Here is a 13,402-nt window from a genome sequence, read left to right as displayed (position 1 = left end):
CCTGGTCACAGGCCTGCCAGGTTCCCAGCTCCTCCCCATCCCCCCCGCTCCCCCCCAGTCTCCCTAAACCAACTCTCAACATGGGGGCGGGGCTCAGCCTTAGAGAGAGGGGCTTATTGGATATGAATTTGGTGCTAAGAAACCCTCTGTTTCTACTCACTTTGGGGTGTTTGGGGGGAGACACTTAGAAGCTGAGAGGGGCGCAGTTGCAGGAAAATGGGCCTGACACCTGGGGGGGCATCACTGTGCCTGCTGGGGGGCTCCTCTCTGCTCCCCCTCCCCAGGTGGGCGTTCTAACTACCCTGACAGCCCTGGGCTTGCGCCCATGAGGAAGGAAGGAGATGAATAACTCAGTCTAACATGGGCCCCTAACGGGAGGCCCCCTGGCTCAAGGCTCTGGGTCTTCGGGAGAACTAAACACCCTGTGGGATGTTAGGGAAAGAGTGAGGGCGGGGGGCTGGGGCACTGGCCAGGGACTTGTCCTGGTCCCTGGGTGAAGAAGGGGCTCTGCTCACTTCAGGGTCGAACTCAGTGGGCAAAACAGCTGAGCTGACAAGTGCCTTTGATGGATGAGATGGGCGGCGGCAGCAGCGTGAACCCCCACACATCCAACCAGCGGGACCACCGGGTCCTACCGTGGATCCCCTGTCACCATCCCCGGCTCCCCAGATCATAAGACCAAAGCCATTTTCCTTTCTCTTCTGTCCTGATGGATGAGGGCTGGGGCAGACCCTCCTGGGAGAGTCCCTGCTTTTCTGTGCATTTCAGGAAAGTCACGTGTGTGCAGGGAGGCGCCTTTCCTCAAGCAGCCTGAGGTGGGTGCAGCCCTGGGCTGCTGGCAGGCGTCCTCGGAGGCCCCTCTCCCCTCCCCGTGGAAGGCCTGGCCCGTTGGGGAGCTGCTGTGCAAGGGGACTTACTGTCCAGCTCGTACTGCGTGAGGCTGGGCCGGCTCAGGTTCCGCATGGAGTAGAAGGCTATGGGGTGGGGTCAGGGGGGTGGTTGGGGCGGGGGGTGGGGTGCGGAGGGGGCCGGAGGGAGACAGCAGACAGAGGAGGTTAGTACACACACGCACCGTGCCACAGAGACCCCGATGAGGAGGCGGGATGGGAAGACACATGCAGAGGGAAGGGGCTTCCAGATTCCTGAGTTAGGGGCCGGGGCGGGAGCGGGGTGGGGCGGGGGCAGACAGCTCCCAGGACGATGCTGCCCCACCCTGGCGTGCACCCGCCGGAGGTCACAGGGCACCAGGAGCCCCTGGGAGCCCAGTACCCCCAGATGGAGACGGTTCTGAGGGACCCTCTGGGCCCTTGTCTAAAGGCTGAGTTCCTGCCGTGATGGAGCGGTGTCGTTAATTTCCTCATATGAACCAGAAGCCATTTTACTACTAGGAAATATGACTGTATTATACACAGGCCTATAAAAACACAACCAGCAGCACATGTCTGCCAAAAGATAGAAAAAAAAAAAGAAGAATGCAAGCTGTTGGATCAGCTACTTCTGAGTTTTTTTCTATTAATTTTCCTTGGCTCCACGTTCAATCATCTTGTTGTCTACTAATATCCTCTGGAAGACAGGGCACAGAGGGTTTAAGAGAAGGATGGAAGGAAGTGTCAAGACGGATCAAGAGGATCTTAAGCTGCTCCTCCGCTCCCACCTGTCTCTGGTCTGGTCCCACCACCCATCTGGGGACTGATTCCTGCGACCCCTGCCCGTCCCCAGCATGAATCAGTGGGGGGTGGACCACAGCACGCCATTTCCCAGACTGGCTGGACTCCATCCCAAGCCTGTTGCCTCGGGGCCAACCTCCCGCTCTCCCCTACGTCACCGTATTCGCCTCTACCTGGGCCCCCTGCCCATCACCAGCCGTCATCTTCAAGTCCCCGAAGTAACCATCCTAACCGAAAGCATGGCACGTCCTTCCCTAGCTTGAATGACTCTCTGGGGTTTCTACTCGGCTTCTCGCGTCTTCTTTCCAGTTGCAGAGGCAGGTTGGGCTCTGAGGACCCCAGGGCAGAACAGTAACCTCCCCGAGGAACCAGAAGGGGCCAGACTGCTGCCCTTGGGACACGACCAGGCTTGGCTTTGAGTCCTTCCCACCTCAGGCCCTTTGCACATGCCAGGTCCCCCCACCCCTGCTTCTTTAAGACTTGGAATCATCCATCAGGGCCATCGCCACGGGCATCCCCTGGGACCTCTTTTCTGACACCGGCTTTAGGCTCTCCTGGAATATGCCCTTCACAACGGTCATGCCAGCAGTCTTAGACACCCCTACCAGGGTTTTCTTCTCCAGCACCTGGCTCCTCCTCCAGCCTGCAAGCTCTGAGAGTGCAGGGACCCTGTCTGTCTTGTTCCCTGGTGTCCCCCCAGTGTCCGGAGGCGTGTGAAGTGCTAAGGAAGCATGCACTTGGTGACTGAACCTGACGGGGTGAGAGGTGCGCACAGGGGAGGGCGGCAGGGGTCCAGCTGGGAGGTTCAGGCTCCGCCCACCCCAACTCCCTCCGCTGTCACTCACAGGTGAGCTCCGCCCACTTGGCCCCTGGGTTGTTGATGCTGCGCAGCGTGAAGCCCCTCAGTCCGTCGTAGAGCAGCTCCCGGTAGCGGATCCGGAAGCCCAGGAGGATTCCGTTGATCTTGTCCTCCGACGGCGGCTGCAGGGCAGGGGGTGGCAGGATGGAGCCCGCTGGGCTGGACCGAGGCGGCATGTCCCCTTCCACTCGGCCCCTCCTTCCTTCCCTCCCTCCCCCACAACGCCTCCCGCAGGGACAGGGCAGGGGCTGTGTCTGGACCAGGAAAAGGAATCAAAGTGGCAATGAGCAGCTTGAATTTTCTGAGCATTTCCAGCGAGGTTATTCCACCCCGGTAGCATTCTCTGTGAGGCAGGGCACCACGCCATTCCCACTGAACAGAGCAGGCTCAGAGATGGAAAGGAACTTGCCCAAGGTCACACAGCAACGTGGGGGCCCTGAGCACGACTCTGGATGCAGAGCGAGTCTTAAAGTGTCATTCCTTGTCTAGAAATTCCTCACATGATCACCACCCTGGCTGAGATCTCTTGGAGTTTCCCAGGAATTAGGAACTAGGGAGAGCCCTTGCCCTGCTATTCAGCCAGACCCAGGGCGAGTGTGTCGCCCTGCACTGCACCTCTGTGTCTTTATCGTTTTCTCCTTTGCTTTCTGCTCCCGTCCTCAGATGAGCTGGAGAACAGGCTTCTGGAGAACATGGAAACTACCTTTTATGACACCTCTTCTAAAAAACCCGCTGCAACAGTTCAGCCTTTTATGAGCTCCTTAATTGCGTCCCTGGCTGCATCTGGCACCTCCCTGCGGCTCACTCCATCAGGACGGCCCCGCCCTGCTCCAGCCTCCACTGGCTCCTGGTTGCTCCAGGTCATTTTGTCTTTGGGGACCGTCCTCCTCAGGGGGGCCTGGGGCTGGGGGAGGGTTGGGGAAGGTCCCTCCTGTCTCCTCCTCAAAGGCTTCCCCTTCAGGGGGGCTGCAGGTGGGCAAAGGTTGGCACCTGCCCCTCTAATCCTGAGAAAACCAGTTCCTGGTTTGGGGGCCTCTGGGGGTGACCTGCTGAGCCCCATGGCTGGACTTCAGGGGATTGGGGAGGGTCACGAAGGTACCCAGGGGCAGCTGGCTCTCTGAGAAGTGTCCTGGGTCTTCCTCTGGCCATGTGAGAGGCAGTGCCCACATGAGCAGTGGCTGGGGGTGGGCAGGGATGGAAGGGGGATTATTTGTACCTGGACAGTGGGTTCCTGCTCACAGGTCAGAGCCTGGCCCGGGGACAGGTGGGGCACACAAACCTGTGTCTGGTCTCTGTTGGGAACCCCTTCACCCAGAGCAGGGCTGGGTTCATGGAGACCCTGGATGCCCCACACCTGTCTCTGTCTGAGGATTCTGCTGACCTCAGGGCACCTAGGGCCAGCTAGTAGCTGGGTGATCTGCGACTTTCTCATCCCCTCCCCGAGTCTGGGTCCTCGTCCACACAGGGTACGTGGCAGGATGTGATTACGGGGAGGGGAGTGAAGGGTGTGTCCGTGTACATGTGAGCGTGCGTGTCTATGCATGTGGATACCGTGTTCCGGTCCCGCCAGGGCTGGTGAATTGCTGGTCTGAGCGCAGACTGTGACCAAGTCCGCACAGGACACGGGCCCCTCCCCGCCTGCCGGCCGTACCTGCCATCGGATCAGCACCGAGGTGGTGGTGTGGGGTGTCACGGACACGATGGTGGGCGCTTCATCGGGGGCTGTGGGGAGAGGTGGGCAGCTGAGCTCTGGGGCCCCTGGGAGGCCATGGGAACCAGGTTCCACTGATGCTGGCCCCGCTTCAGGCACAATCCACCCCCACTGCCCCCCCACCTCCTGTGCAAGAAGAGCCAACGTGGATGGGGAGAGGGGCCGGGACCCTGACCCCAGCCCAGAGCCGAGGGCCTGGAGCCTCTTCTCTCTGCCCCCCACGGGCCTCCCCACGCCGACGCAGCTTCCTGGGGTTGGCCGTGAGCTCGGAGACGTGAGGACGCCAGGCTGGCTGTGGGTGCTAAGCCCTGGAGAAAGCCCCTCGGACCCAAATGTCCTTGGGAGTCTGCCCAGGGAGCCAGACCAAGGATCCAGCAGGCCTAGAGTCCCTCCATCTTTGGAGGCCCCCTCCCCACAAAGAGAATGCCCAGCGCCCAGCAACTGCCCAGGGGACCGAGAGAGAGACCAAGCAGAGGGCGCTGACCGGCTTGCAGGGTGGTCAGGGGCTCTGACTCCTCGCTGAACTCGCTGTCTCCGATGTCGTTGGTTGCCTTCACGCGGAACTTGTAGGACGTGAAGGGCTTGAGCCTGTAGAGGAATCGGAATAAATGAACGGGGAGGTGTCCCTCTAGGTCCCCCATCTCTGCTCGTCGTATCCCCAGGGCAGCCCCGGAGGGTGCGGATCCACTACACAGACAGGAACATGGGGGCTCAGAAGGACCGTCTGCTATGCCGGTGCAACCTGGGGCCCCCTAGACTGGGCCGGCTCAGGGCATGGCCTCACGCTTGGTCCCAGCCAGAGGCCCCCAAGTGGAAACGTCCACGTTTTCTACCTCGGAGAGGCCTGCAGGCAGAGTAACCCCACTGGGAGCTGACCCCGCCCCCAAGAACTGCCAGCCTGCTCTTGCACTTAGTAAATTCAGGAGGGGCCGAGGGTCTCAAGAGTTAACCAGCACTTCATCTCTATAAGGCTCATTTCCTCTCCAGGCAAACGGCTTCCTTTTTGATTTATTGGGGGTGCGGCGGGGGGTGGGGAGGAGAAGAGTATTGCTCAAAACTCTCGGGCACGTCAACTGGAATATTAAAAATACATCCCAGTAGGAATTAAATTGAAGGCAAGATTTCGGAGCGGAGCTCCACTCCCCTATTAAGATGGAGAGGGAGATGCCGGCTGGCTGGCGGGATCCAGCTAATGAAGAGCGGCCAGCCTCTCTCGAAGGGGGGGCTTCTAGGCTCCAGAAATAGATAATTAAGAGGCAGCCCTAACAAGGCTCCAGGGAGGGTGGGGAGGGAGGTTCGGACACAGCCGGAGGGGATGTGCGTGGAGGGGGAGGGGTCTAGGGGATGGGGGCTGTGGAAGCCATGTGGGGGTGGGCTCTGGGCCCCCAGGAGCCCCTCCAAGGGTGCCGTGTCCCCGGCTGGTCGGGGCAGGGTGGGGATGCTGGCGGCCAGGCCGCGGGGCCTCACCGGTCCACGAGGAAGGTGGAGGCGTTGTGGCTCACGGAGGCCGAGTGCAGCGCCCACCGGCCGCTGGGCAGCTCGCGGGTCTGGACGGTGTAGTAGCGCACGGGGGACAGCCCGTCGCTGCCCGGCTCCCAGGACAGCAGCACGCTGCGTGCCTTGACGTCCTCCTGCTGCACCATGGGCTTGCTGGGGGGCTGTGGGCGGTCTGGGGGGTGGCGCACGGAGCAGGGGGCGAGCGGGTGAGCACGCGGCGGGAGTAAGAGATGCGCATTCTCGCCCGCCTCCCCAGCCCACTTCCACACACAGCAGACCCGACAGTCAGCATCGGGTCTCCTGGTCAGCGGTGGTCCCTGGGCTAGGGGAAGCCTGGGTGTCTGGGAATTCACCCACCCACCCCCCAGGGCTCACAGTGAGAGGTGTGGACACCGGCTCCTTTGCCCCGTGTCTGCACGGGGCTGCGATGGGACCTAGGCTGGCCCTGACGGAGTGTGGCTGAGCCCGCGTTCCCTCCACAGGACTCGGCGTGTCCGCCGCCCGTGCGTGGTCCCCTCTCGCGTCCCCACGCCCTGTGGCGGGGGTTCTCTGCGCTTCGGCTTTGGGTGGATGAGTCTCTATTGACGGGGCCTGTCCCGCACGCTGTGGGCTGTGTGCCCGCACCCACTAGGTGCCAGGACGCCTTCCTCTCCACGTGTGACAACCCAAAGGCCTCCAGACTTTGCCCAGTGGCCCCGGTGGGGGGGAGTGCCAAGTTGAGAACCACTGTCCTTCTGGTTTTTTCCTGGGAACACTGTCGGATAAGTCAGGTTCACAGGGGCCCGGGGATCAGGCCTGCTTCTGGGGAACCCGATCTGGGGTGAGAAGCCAGCTCAGGGCCGCAGGGTGAAGGCAGCCGGGGCTCCGGGCTGCAGCCCCATTTTGCACCCAACTGGATCCCTCTGTCGAGGGGGCGGGGAGTGAGGAGGGAAGTTGGCCTCACCAACCCACCCTTCGGAAAACCAGTACCAGCTCAGAGCACAGTCCTAGAAGGGGACTGCCCCGCCCAGCTCTGGAAGTCAACTGGAGCTGGTGCTGGCCTTGGGGACAGAGGGGAGAGCCCATTCTTCACTGGGGACCAGGACAAGAGACTCACAGCTTGTCACTGGCCCACCCCTGGCGGGGCACCAGGAAAGGGGGTGAGCGCCCGCCCCCTCCCCGGCCCCAGGGGACAGTCACCTCTCTTCTCAGTGGTCACCACCAAGGCCTCGGCAGCCTCTCCCCAGCCCTTGCGGGTCTGGGCCGTGATGCGGAACAGGTAGACAGACTCCGGCTTGAGGCTGGTGGCTGTGAACTGGCGGGCGCTGGGCGCGAGCACCTCCACAGCGGCGGCGTTGGCCGAGGTGGCGTTGAGCCGGTGCGTGATCTGGTACGCTGCGGGGCGGGAAGGGGGGTGGCGGCGCTGGGAGGTGGGGCAGGCTGCCCCCAGGGCCCCAAGCCCAAGGCCACCGCAGCGTCTGCCCTCGAGCCACCCTGGGTCACTCTCACGTCCTCAGCTGCCCCCTGGGGAGTGTGACTCTGGGGGGCCTTGGACAGCTGCGATCCACCCCCCACCCAGCCCAGCCCCCCAAGGAGGACACTGAGGCTCAGAGAAGCCAGACCACTTAACAGGAAGTGACCAAGCCAGGAGTCCAGCCAGCCCAGGTCTTTCTGAGTTCAAGTCGCGTGCCCTCCCCACCTCCACTCTGCAGAGGCGTGACTTTCACCGGGAGGTGCCGGGATTGAGAGCCCTGAACCAGATATAGGTGGTCCAGTCCCCACAGTACAGGTGAGGGGCTGAGGCCGTGGAGGGGAGCAGACGGGCTCAAGTTCACACGGCTGCTGCTCTCAACCCTGCACCTCCTCCTGCATCTGTGAGTGTGCGTGTGTGTGTGTGTTAAGGGAGGAGCCTTGGGTATGAAATGATGCTTCCCATCTACAGCATCCCTGCTGGGGCTGTGGGCCCCATTTCCCACCTGTGATAGCCTCCGGGCTGAGCCTGTCAGGGCAGCCTGACCTGGCCACACTTAGAAGCCATGGCCGAGGTTTACCAGATGGCCCGTCAGCTGGGGCCCTGGAGCTCTTGGGGCACAGAGCTGATTAGTGGCCCTTCCTGCCCCTCTGTGGGGGCACAGAGCTAATCAATGACCCTTAAGAGATCTGAACGTGACCGTGCCCTCCAGCTGATAATCTTACAGTTCCTTTTTTTTTTAAGTTAATGTTTAGTCGATTCACAGTGTTGCGTTGATTTCTGCCGTGTAGCAAGGTGACTCAGTAACACGTGTACACGCGCATTCTTTTTATAGTATCCTCTTCTATTAGGGATTATCCCAACACACTGGACACAGCTCCCTGTGTTCAGGGAGGACCTCGCTGTCCGTCCATTCTAGGGTTCTCATCTGCCGACCCCAAACTCCCCCTCCCCCCCTCCCCCTCCCCCTGGGCCACCACAAATCTGTCTTCTGCCAGACTGAGATTTCCAGTGGGAGAAGTCAGAACCCTTCTCGAGGATATGTGAATGCTGCTTGGGCTCAGTCTCCCTCCTGCCAACGCAGAATCTGCCTCCTTTGTATCTTACACCTCCTGCTTCTGTGGCCAGGGCCCGGGAAGGGGAAGGCCTTACCAAGAATGATGCCGTTGGGGGCAGCGGGGGGCTGCCAGACCAGCCGCACTGATGTGGTCCGCACCTCTGGGAACAGGATGCCCACAGGGGGTCCCGGGACTGGGGGGCACAAGGGAGGAGCAGGTGATGGTGTGGCTGCCGCTCGGCCCCCAGACCCACCCGGCTCCTGCAGAACAGCTCGGGGGAGGCGGGGGACAGGGCCGCTCGGCTCAGTGAGCTGCGGGGGAGTGTGTGTCTGTGTGTGAGCATGGGGCACAGACATGTGATCAGGGAGGTTTACGTATTATTCGGCAGGAAGTAGAAGGGACCCAGGCTGCAGCCTGGGGGCAAATGGAAGTGCCCATCCCGAGCAGGCACCACTCCTCTTTCCAGAACTCTCTCTGGAATCCTCAGATCTGGGGCGCCCTGTCCAAACAGCCCCAAGCATGCTTCCTGGGTCTGTTCCCTGGATCCACCCTCCCCAGGGTGTAGACTTGCCCTTCTGGACCCAGGAATGGCCAACGGGCGGCTGTTTTGGGGCATGCATGTGGATGGAGACGGGTATAGGCCAGAGGGGACGGGGCTGAGGAGGGGAGAGAACCAGGGTGACGGGGGCATAGGTTTTCCTGTGCAGCTTCCATCCCACCAGGAACGCCAAGGAAGCTGAGATTTCTAAATTTGAACTTGGCCTTCCAGGTCATTAGGAGGGTATATTTGTCAAGGCGGAAGGATGAAACATATTTAATTTAACAGATCATTAGCTTGATTTATGGCTTTTGAGCACAGAGACACATGGTGTTTGGGCTTCCTTTGGCCCTCTCAGCCCGACCCCACCGGTGTTTGTGCTGAGCAGCGTGTGAGGATGCGTGTGGGCAGGAAGCAGGGCAAAGGACCTGTCAGGGCGGCCTCTGACGGGGTGTTCTGCCGCAGAGACGGACGCCTGGAGCTCAGCTGGCGTCACTCGTTGGCAAACAAGACCCGCAGGCTTGTGCAAAGGGAAAACCAGGCCTCTCCCTTGCACAGGCCTGCACTAGGCCTGAGCCTGCCCCCAGGCGGACAAGAAGAAAAGGGGCACAGGTTCTCTTTTCTTGCCCCAGCGAGGCTGGATCAGACGCCAAAGGCCCTTGCGCTGGCATCTCTTCCCTAGGGATGAGGTCTGTTGCTAGCCTTCCCTGCAGTGGGCAGGTGGCCCTCAGAAGCCTGCTCCCCCAGGGGCAGCCTGAGGCCACGGTTCCCTTTGGGGCAGCGGGAGATCCCAGGAGGGGCAGGGCTGGGCAGGGGGTGGTGCAGGGGGAAGCGCAGCTCCCAGCCTTGCCCAGACCCTGGGGGGGTGTGACCTCACCGTCATCCAGGGTCCGCTCCAGGATTGGAGGGTGGCTGGGGCCCCCGTCGCCGATGCGCGTGAAGGCCAGCACCTGGATCTCATACAGCACGTACTTGCCCAGGCCTGTGAGCTGGGCGCTGCGGGAAGAGTTCCCTTCCACCAGCCAGAACCGAGGTGGGGCGTCCGAGTCCTTCTCCTTGTATAGCACCTGTCAGAGCCCAGCGCAGGGTCAGGGCCGTGGGCTGGGTTCTGGTCTTGCCAGAACGTCTCCTGTCTCCTCCCCAGGAGCTGGGTGGGGGGTGGTGAGGATGAGTGGGTGGACCCGGGGCTCCTTGGAGGGGCTTGGTCCCCGGGTTACAGAGGCTAGTGCTCGGGGAGGGAGGGGGACACAGGGATGCACTAAGCTGCAGAGCTGGAGGTTCCTCGGAGAGCATCCGGCTAGGAAAACAGCCCAGAGAGGGGCCTGACTTGCTCAAGGTCACACAGCCAGGAGCCGCAGCACTGGGATGTCTCATGACTTCCAGGCTAGGGCTGTAGGTGCAGGCTTGGAAGGAATTCTAGAAGATGATGGAAACTGAATCTGGGCCTGTGGGGGCTGAGAGTGAGTGACCCAGTGTGGCCTCCTGGGGGAGGCGGAGCTGACCCCCCAGGACCCACAGCCCTCATGGGAAGCTTCCCCACCCCCAAGGGAGGACTCCCTGGTTGCCGTGACCTGTGGATGCCAGCAAGCAGATCCCCTGTGTCCACTCTAGAAGGCAGCATCCTGAGCACCAGGGGCTTGCCAGGATGGGGTGCCTAGACGGGGAAGCAGGGAGCCTCTCACCTTGTAGCCCAGCACGAGCCCGTTGCGGTCGGCCTCGGGGACCTCGTTCCAGCGCACCAGCATGCTGCTGGAGGTGGTGGCCAGCGCAGACACGTTGGTGGGGCCAGAGGACGGCACTGGGAGAGGAGGGAGGAGGAGGAGGGGCTCAGGACCCAGCGTGGACCCCGCAGTGGAGGGGTGGAGGGAGTCCAGGGAAGGAACGGGGGTGCAGTCCCTAAACAGCAAACTATCCTGCGACCGTGATGCTCTTGGCTCCGGAGCATCACACGTGCTGCTTCTGGCGCGAGGTAAACCCCTGTGACCCCCGCTCAGACTCACGACAGGATGAGCCTGCACTTCCTGCCAGTGCAGCCGCAGGGGGTGCAGGCGGGGTTGGGGGGGAGCCTGGTGGGAAGGGAGCCATCATTTAAAGGGCGTCAGGAAGAAGCCACAGGGTATCCGCCACGTGCGGATGGGTGAGGGCTGCCTGCAGGCTGGGAGCACATATTCTGTGGGTGTCCCCTTGCCAGGCCCCTGTGAGCGGCTGCTTGTGTTTCTGGAATGTTCTGAGAGCTAACCCAACCCGCACCCCCCTTCCCCTCCCCCACCTCCAATCATGGGGTCCTGCAGGCATCACTGAGGTCAGGGTTAAAGGGCGCAGAGCCAGGTATCTCCTCCTGGGAACCTGTCCCCCTAACTTAGGAAGCAGTGCAGGGAAGGATCAGGTACTAGAGACACACGCACGCACACACACACACATACACACACAGAGGATGCTCTGCCAGACGCTGAGCACAAACAGGAGAATGAGCCCAGGACATTCCTGCACAGCAGCTCCAGCCTTAGGGACTGAAGTGGGCTGTCCCCAGGCCACAGGGGGATGACCTGGGTGAGGGGCGGGCACCCCGGCCGGTACCTGACTCCCGGGTCCGGCCCATCACCGCTGGGCTCCAGGGCCCGCTCCCGACGGCGTTGAAGGCCTGCACCTGTGCACGGTACTCCGTCCACTCCTCCAGGTCTTCGATGGTGCACTCACGCTCCACACGGTCATGGACCACGTGGCTCAGCGTCTTGCCGTGGCCGTCTGCCCGGCTGTACTTGATCTTGTAGCCCACCGACTCGGGGTTCCCGTTGTATGCCATCTCCGGGAGAGGCTGCAGGGGGGATGGGGGTGGGGCGCAGACTGCTGTGAGGCCTGCCCCACGCTGCACAGACTTGCCAGGCTCGAGCAGCCTCTTCCAGGGAGACTTCGGGATTACCCAGCCTACTGCCCAGCCTCTCGGCACTGTGTGAGGCACGCTCAACGCTGAGCATGGCTTGGTTGTGTGACTCTGTGTTTCTGATGGCCCCACCTTCTCCCCGAGTCTCCCCCTGGGCTCAGAGGAGAGGCAGAAACCACTCTACAGTGTGTACGACAAATTTACGACCCTGCCGAGGGGGCTGGCCCAGGAGGAGCGGCGTAAAGGCTGTCTAACACGTGGCACCTTTGGCTGCGGTCTCTGCCACTAAACTCCTTCCCCCAGCCTGCCAACAGACACTTATTTAACTGCCTGCAACATGCCCGATCTCAGCCCGCGTCTGCCCTTGGAGAACAAGCGTGCGGAGACAGCGTCTCCAGCACAGGAGCCGCTGCCAGGAAGTCCTTCCGCCCAGCACACCTCCGTCTCTCCTGTGCATTTTCAGTCTCCCTCTTCTTGGAGTCTCGGTGAAGAGAAAAAAAAACAGAAAACAAAAACAACTTCCTCTCCTGGGCCTGTGACTAGGCTGGTGATGCCGAGGCCACTGCCTTAAGGTCATCTGGATGAACTTGGCGGTGCTGACCCGCAGTGGAGAGGTGGGCCTGTCGGGGGCAGCCTGTGACCCGGGCAGGCACTAGAAGACTCTCGCTCTGACGGTGGCAGGGCTGGAGCTGGGGTGCTCTCAGCCCTCACTGGCCCCCGCTCTGCTTCCCCAAGAAGCCCCTGATCCACGGGCCCCCATGTTCTGACCCACTTTCTCCAGCTCCTCAGCCTGTGCCTCGCCCCCTCCATACTCTCTCCCCGGCTCCGCTCCTATAGACACTTAAGTGAAACAGACCAGAGACCATTAAGGCAGCGATCGATGCGCCTGAGAGCTTGAGCCGGGCCCAGGTCGCAGGCTCCCTCGCCTGCTAAGGAAAGGTAAGGGGCCGTGCCATTAGGGGGGCCCCAAGGGGCCCGGGCCCCGCACAGCCTGGCAACTGCCTCCTCTGCCCCTCCGGCCCCCACCCCGGGTATTGGACGTCTCAGCCTTTTAGTACTTGGAAACCTTAGAGCGAGGGGCGGGGGCAATCAGAGAGCCAGCCTGGAGGGGAGCGGAGCGGAGGAGGGAAGTGGGGATGGGGGGTGGTGGGCTGGGCAGGTGGACAGCTCCGCGCGGTGCCTGCAGCTGGCAGAGGGGGGTGGGGCAGGGCTCATTGTTCATAATTAGCGCTTATCCAGGGTTTACGGTCACCAGCGCCTCCATCAGGCTGTCTACGTAAATGAAAGGCAGCAATGACCTGATAAACCATAACCCTGATAAGCTTTGGTTCTGATAAACCAAAGCTCGGTGCTTTTTAAGTTGAGTTTGGGACAACTAGTAAAGATCTTTAAGTTCAGTTCAGTCGGTCAGTCATGTCCGACTCTGCGGCCCCAGGGACTGCAGCAGGCCAGGCCTCCCTGTCCATCGTCAACTCCCAGAGTTTGCTCAAACTCATGTCCATTGAGTCAGTGATGCCATCCAACCATCTCATCCTCTGTCGTCCCCTTCTCCTCCCGCCTTCAATCTTTCCCAGCATCAGGGTCTTTTCGAATGAGTCAGTTCTTTGCATCAGGTGGCCAAAGTATTGGAGTTGCAGCTTCAGCATCAGTCCTTCCAATGAATATTCAGGACTGATTTCCTTTAGAATGGACTGGTTGGATCTCCTTGCAGTCCAAGGGACTCTCAAGAGTCTTCTCCAAC

At 61.4% G+C, this 13,402-nt stretch overlaps 1 protein-coding gene across 2 annotated transcripts in view; it reads right to left on the bottom strand.

The window, feature by feature from the left end:
* SDK2 (sidekick cell adhesion molecule 2) overlaps nucleotides 1-13,402 on the bottom strand; it is a 264,962-nt gene that overhangs the window by 35,631 nt on the left and 215,929 nt on the right. The window contains exons 25-34 of one of the 2 annotated variants that reach the window (XM_070774156.1): nucleotides 11,358-11,595; nucleotides 10,463-10,578; nucleotides 9,658-9,847; nucleotides 8,337-8,435; nucleotides 6,914-7,108; nucleotides 5,705-5,906; nucleotides 4,722-4,825; nucleotides 4,178-4,248; nucleotides 2,513-2,648; nucleotides 918-974 (exon numbers count right to left, since the gene is read on the bottom strand). In XM_070774156.1, the coding sequence (XP_070630257.1) occupies nucleotides 918-974; nucleotides 2,513-2,648; nucleotides 4,178-4,248; nucleotides 4,722-4,825; nucleotides 5,705-5,906; nucleotides 6,914-7,108; nucleotides 8,337-8,435; nucleotides 9,658-9,847; nucleotides 10,463-10,578; nucleotides 11,358-11,595 (1,408 nt within the window). The remainder of the gene's footprint in view (nucleotides 1-917; nucleotides 975-2,512; nucleotides 2,649-4,177; nucleotides 4,249-4,721; nucleotides 4,826-5,704; nucleotides 5,907-6,913; nucleotides 7,109-8,336; nucleotides 8,436-9,657; nucleotides 9,848-10,462; nucleotides 10,579-11,357; nucleotides 11,596-13,402) is intronic. The other variant, XM_070774157.1, reaches the window with a different exon arrangement.

This window comes from Bos indicus, chromosome 19 (assembly GCF_029378745.1).
Source record: "Bos indicus isolate NIAB-ARS_2022 breed Sahiwal x Tharparkar chromosome 19, NIAB-ARS_B.indTharparkar_mat_pri_1.0, whole genome shotgun sequence".
Lineage (NCBI taxonomy): Eukaryota > Metazoa > Chordata > Mammalia > Artiodactyla > Bovidae > Bos > Bos indicus.
Note: the sequence above shows the minus strand (reverse complement) of the source record. Positions and strands in the feature narration are given on the sequence as shown.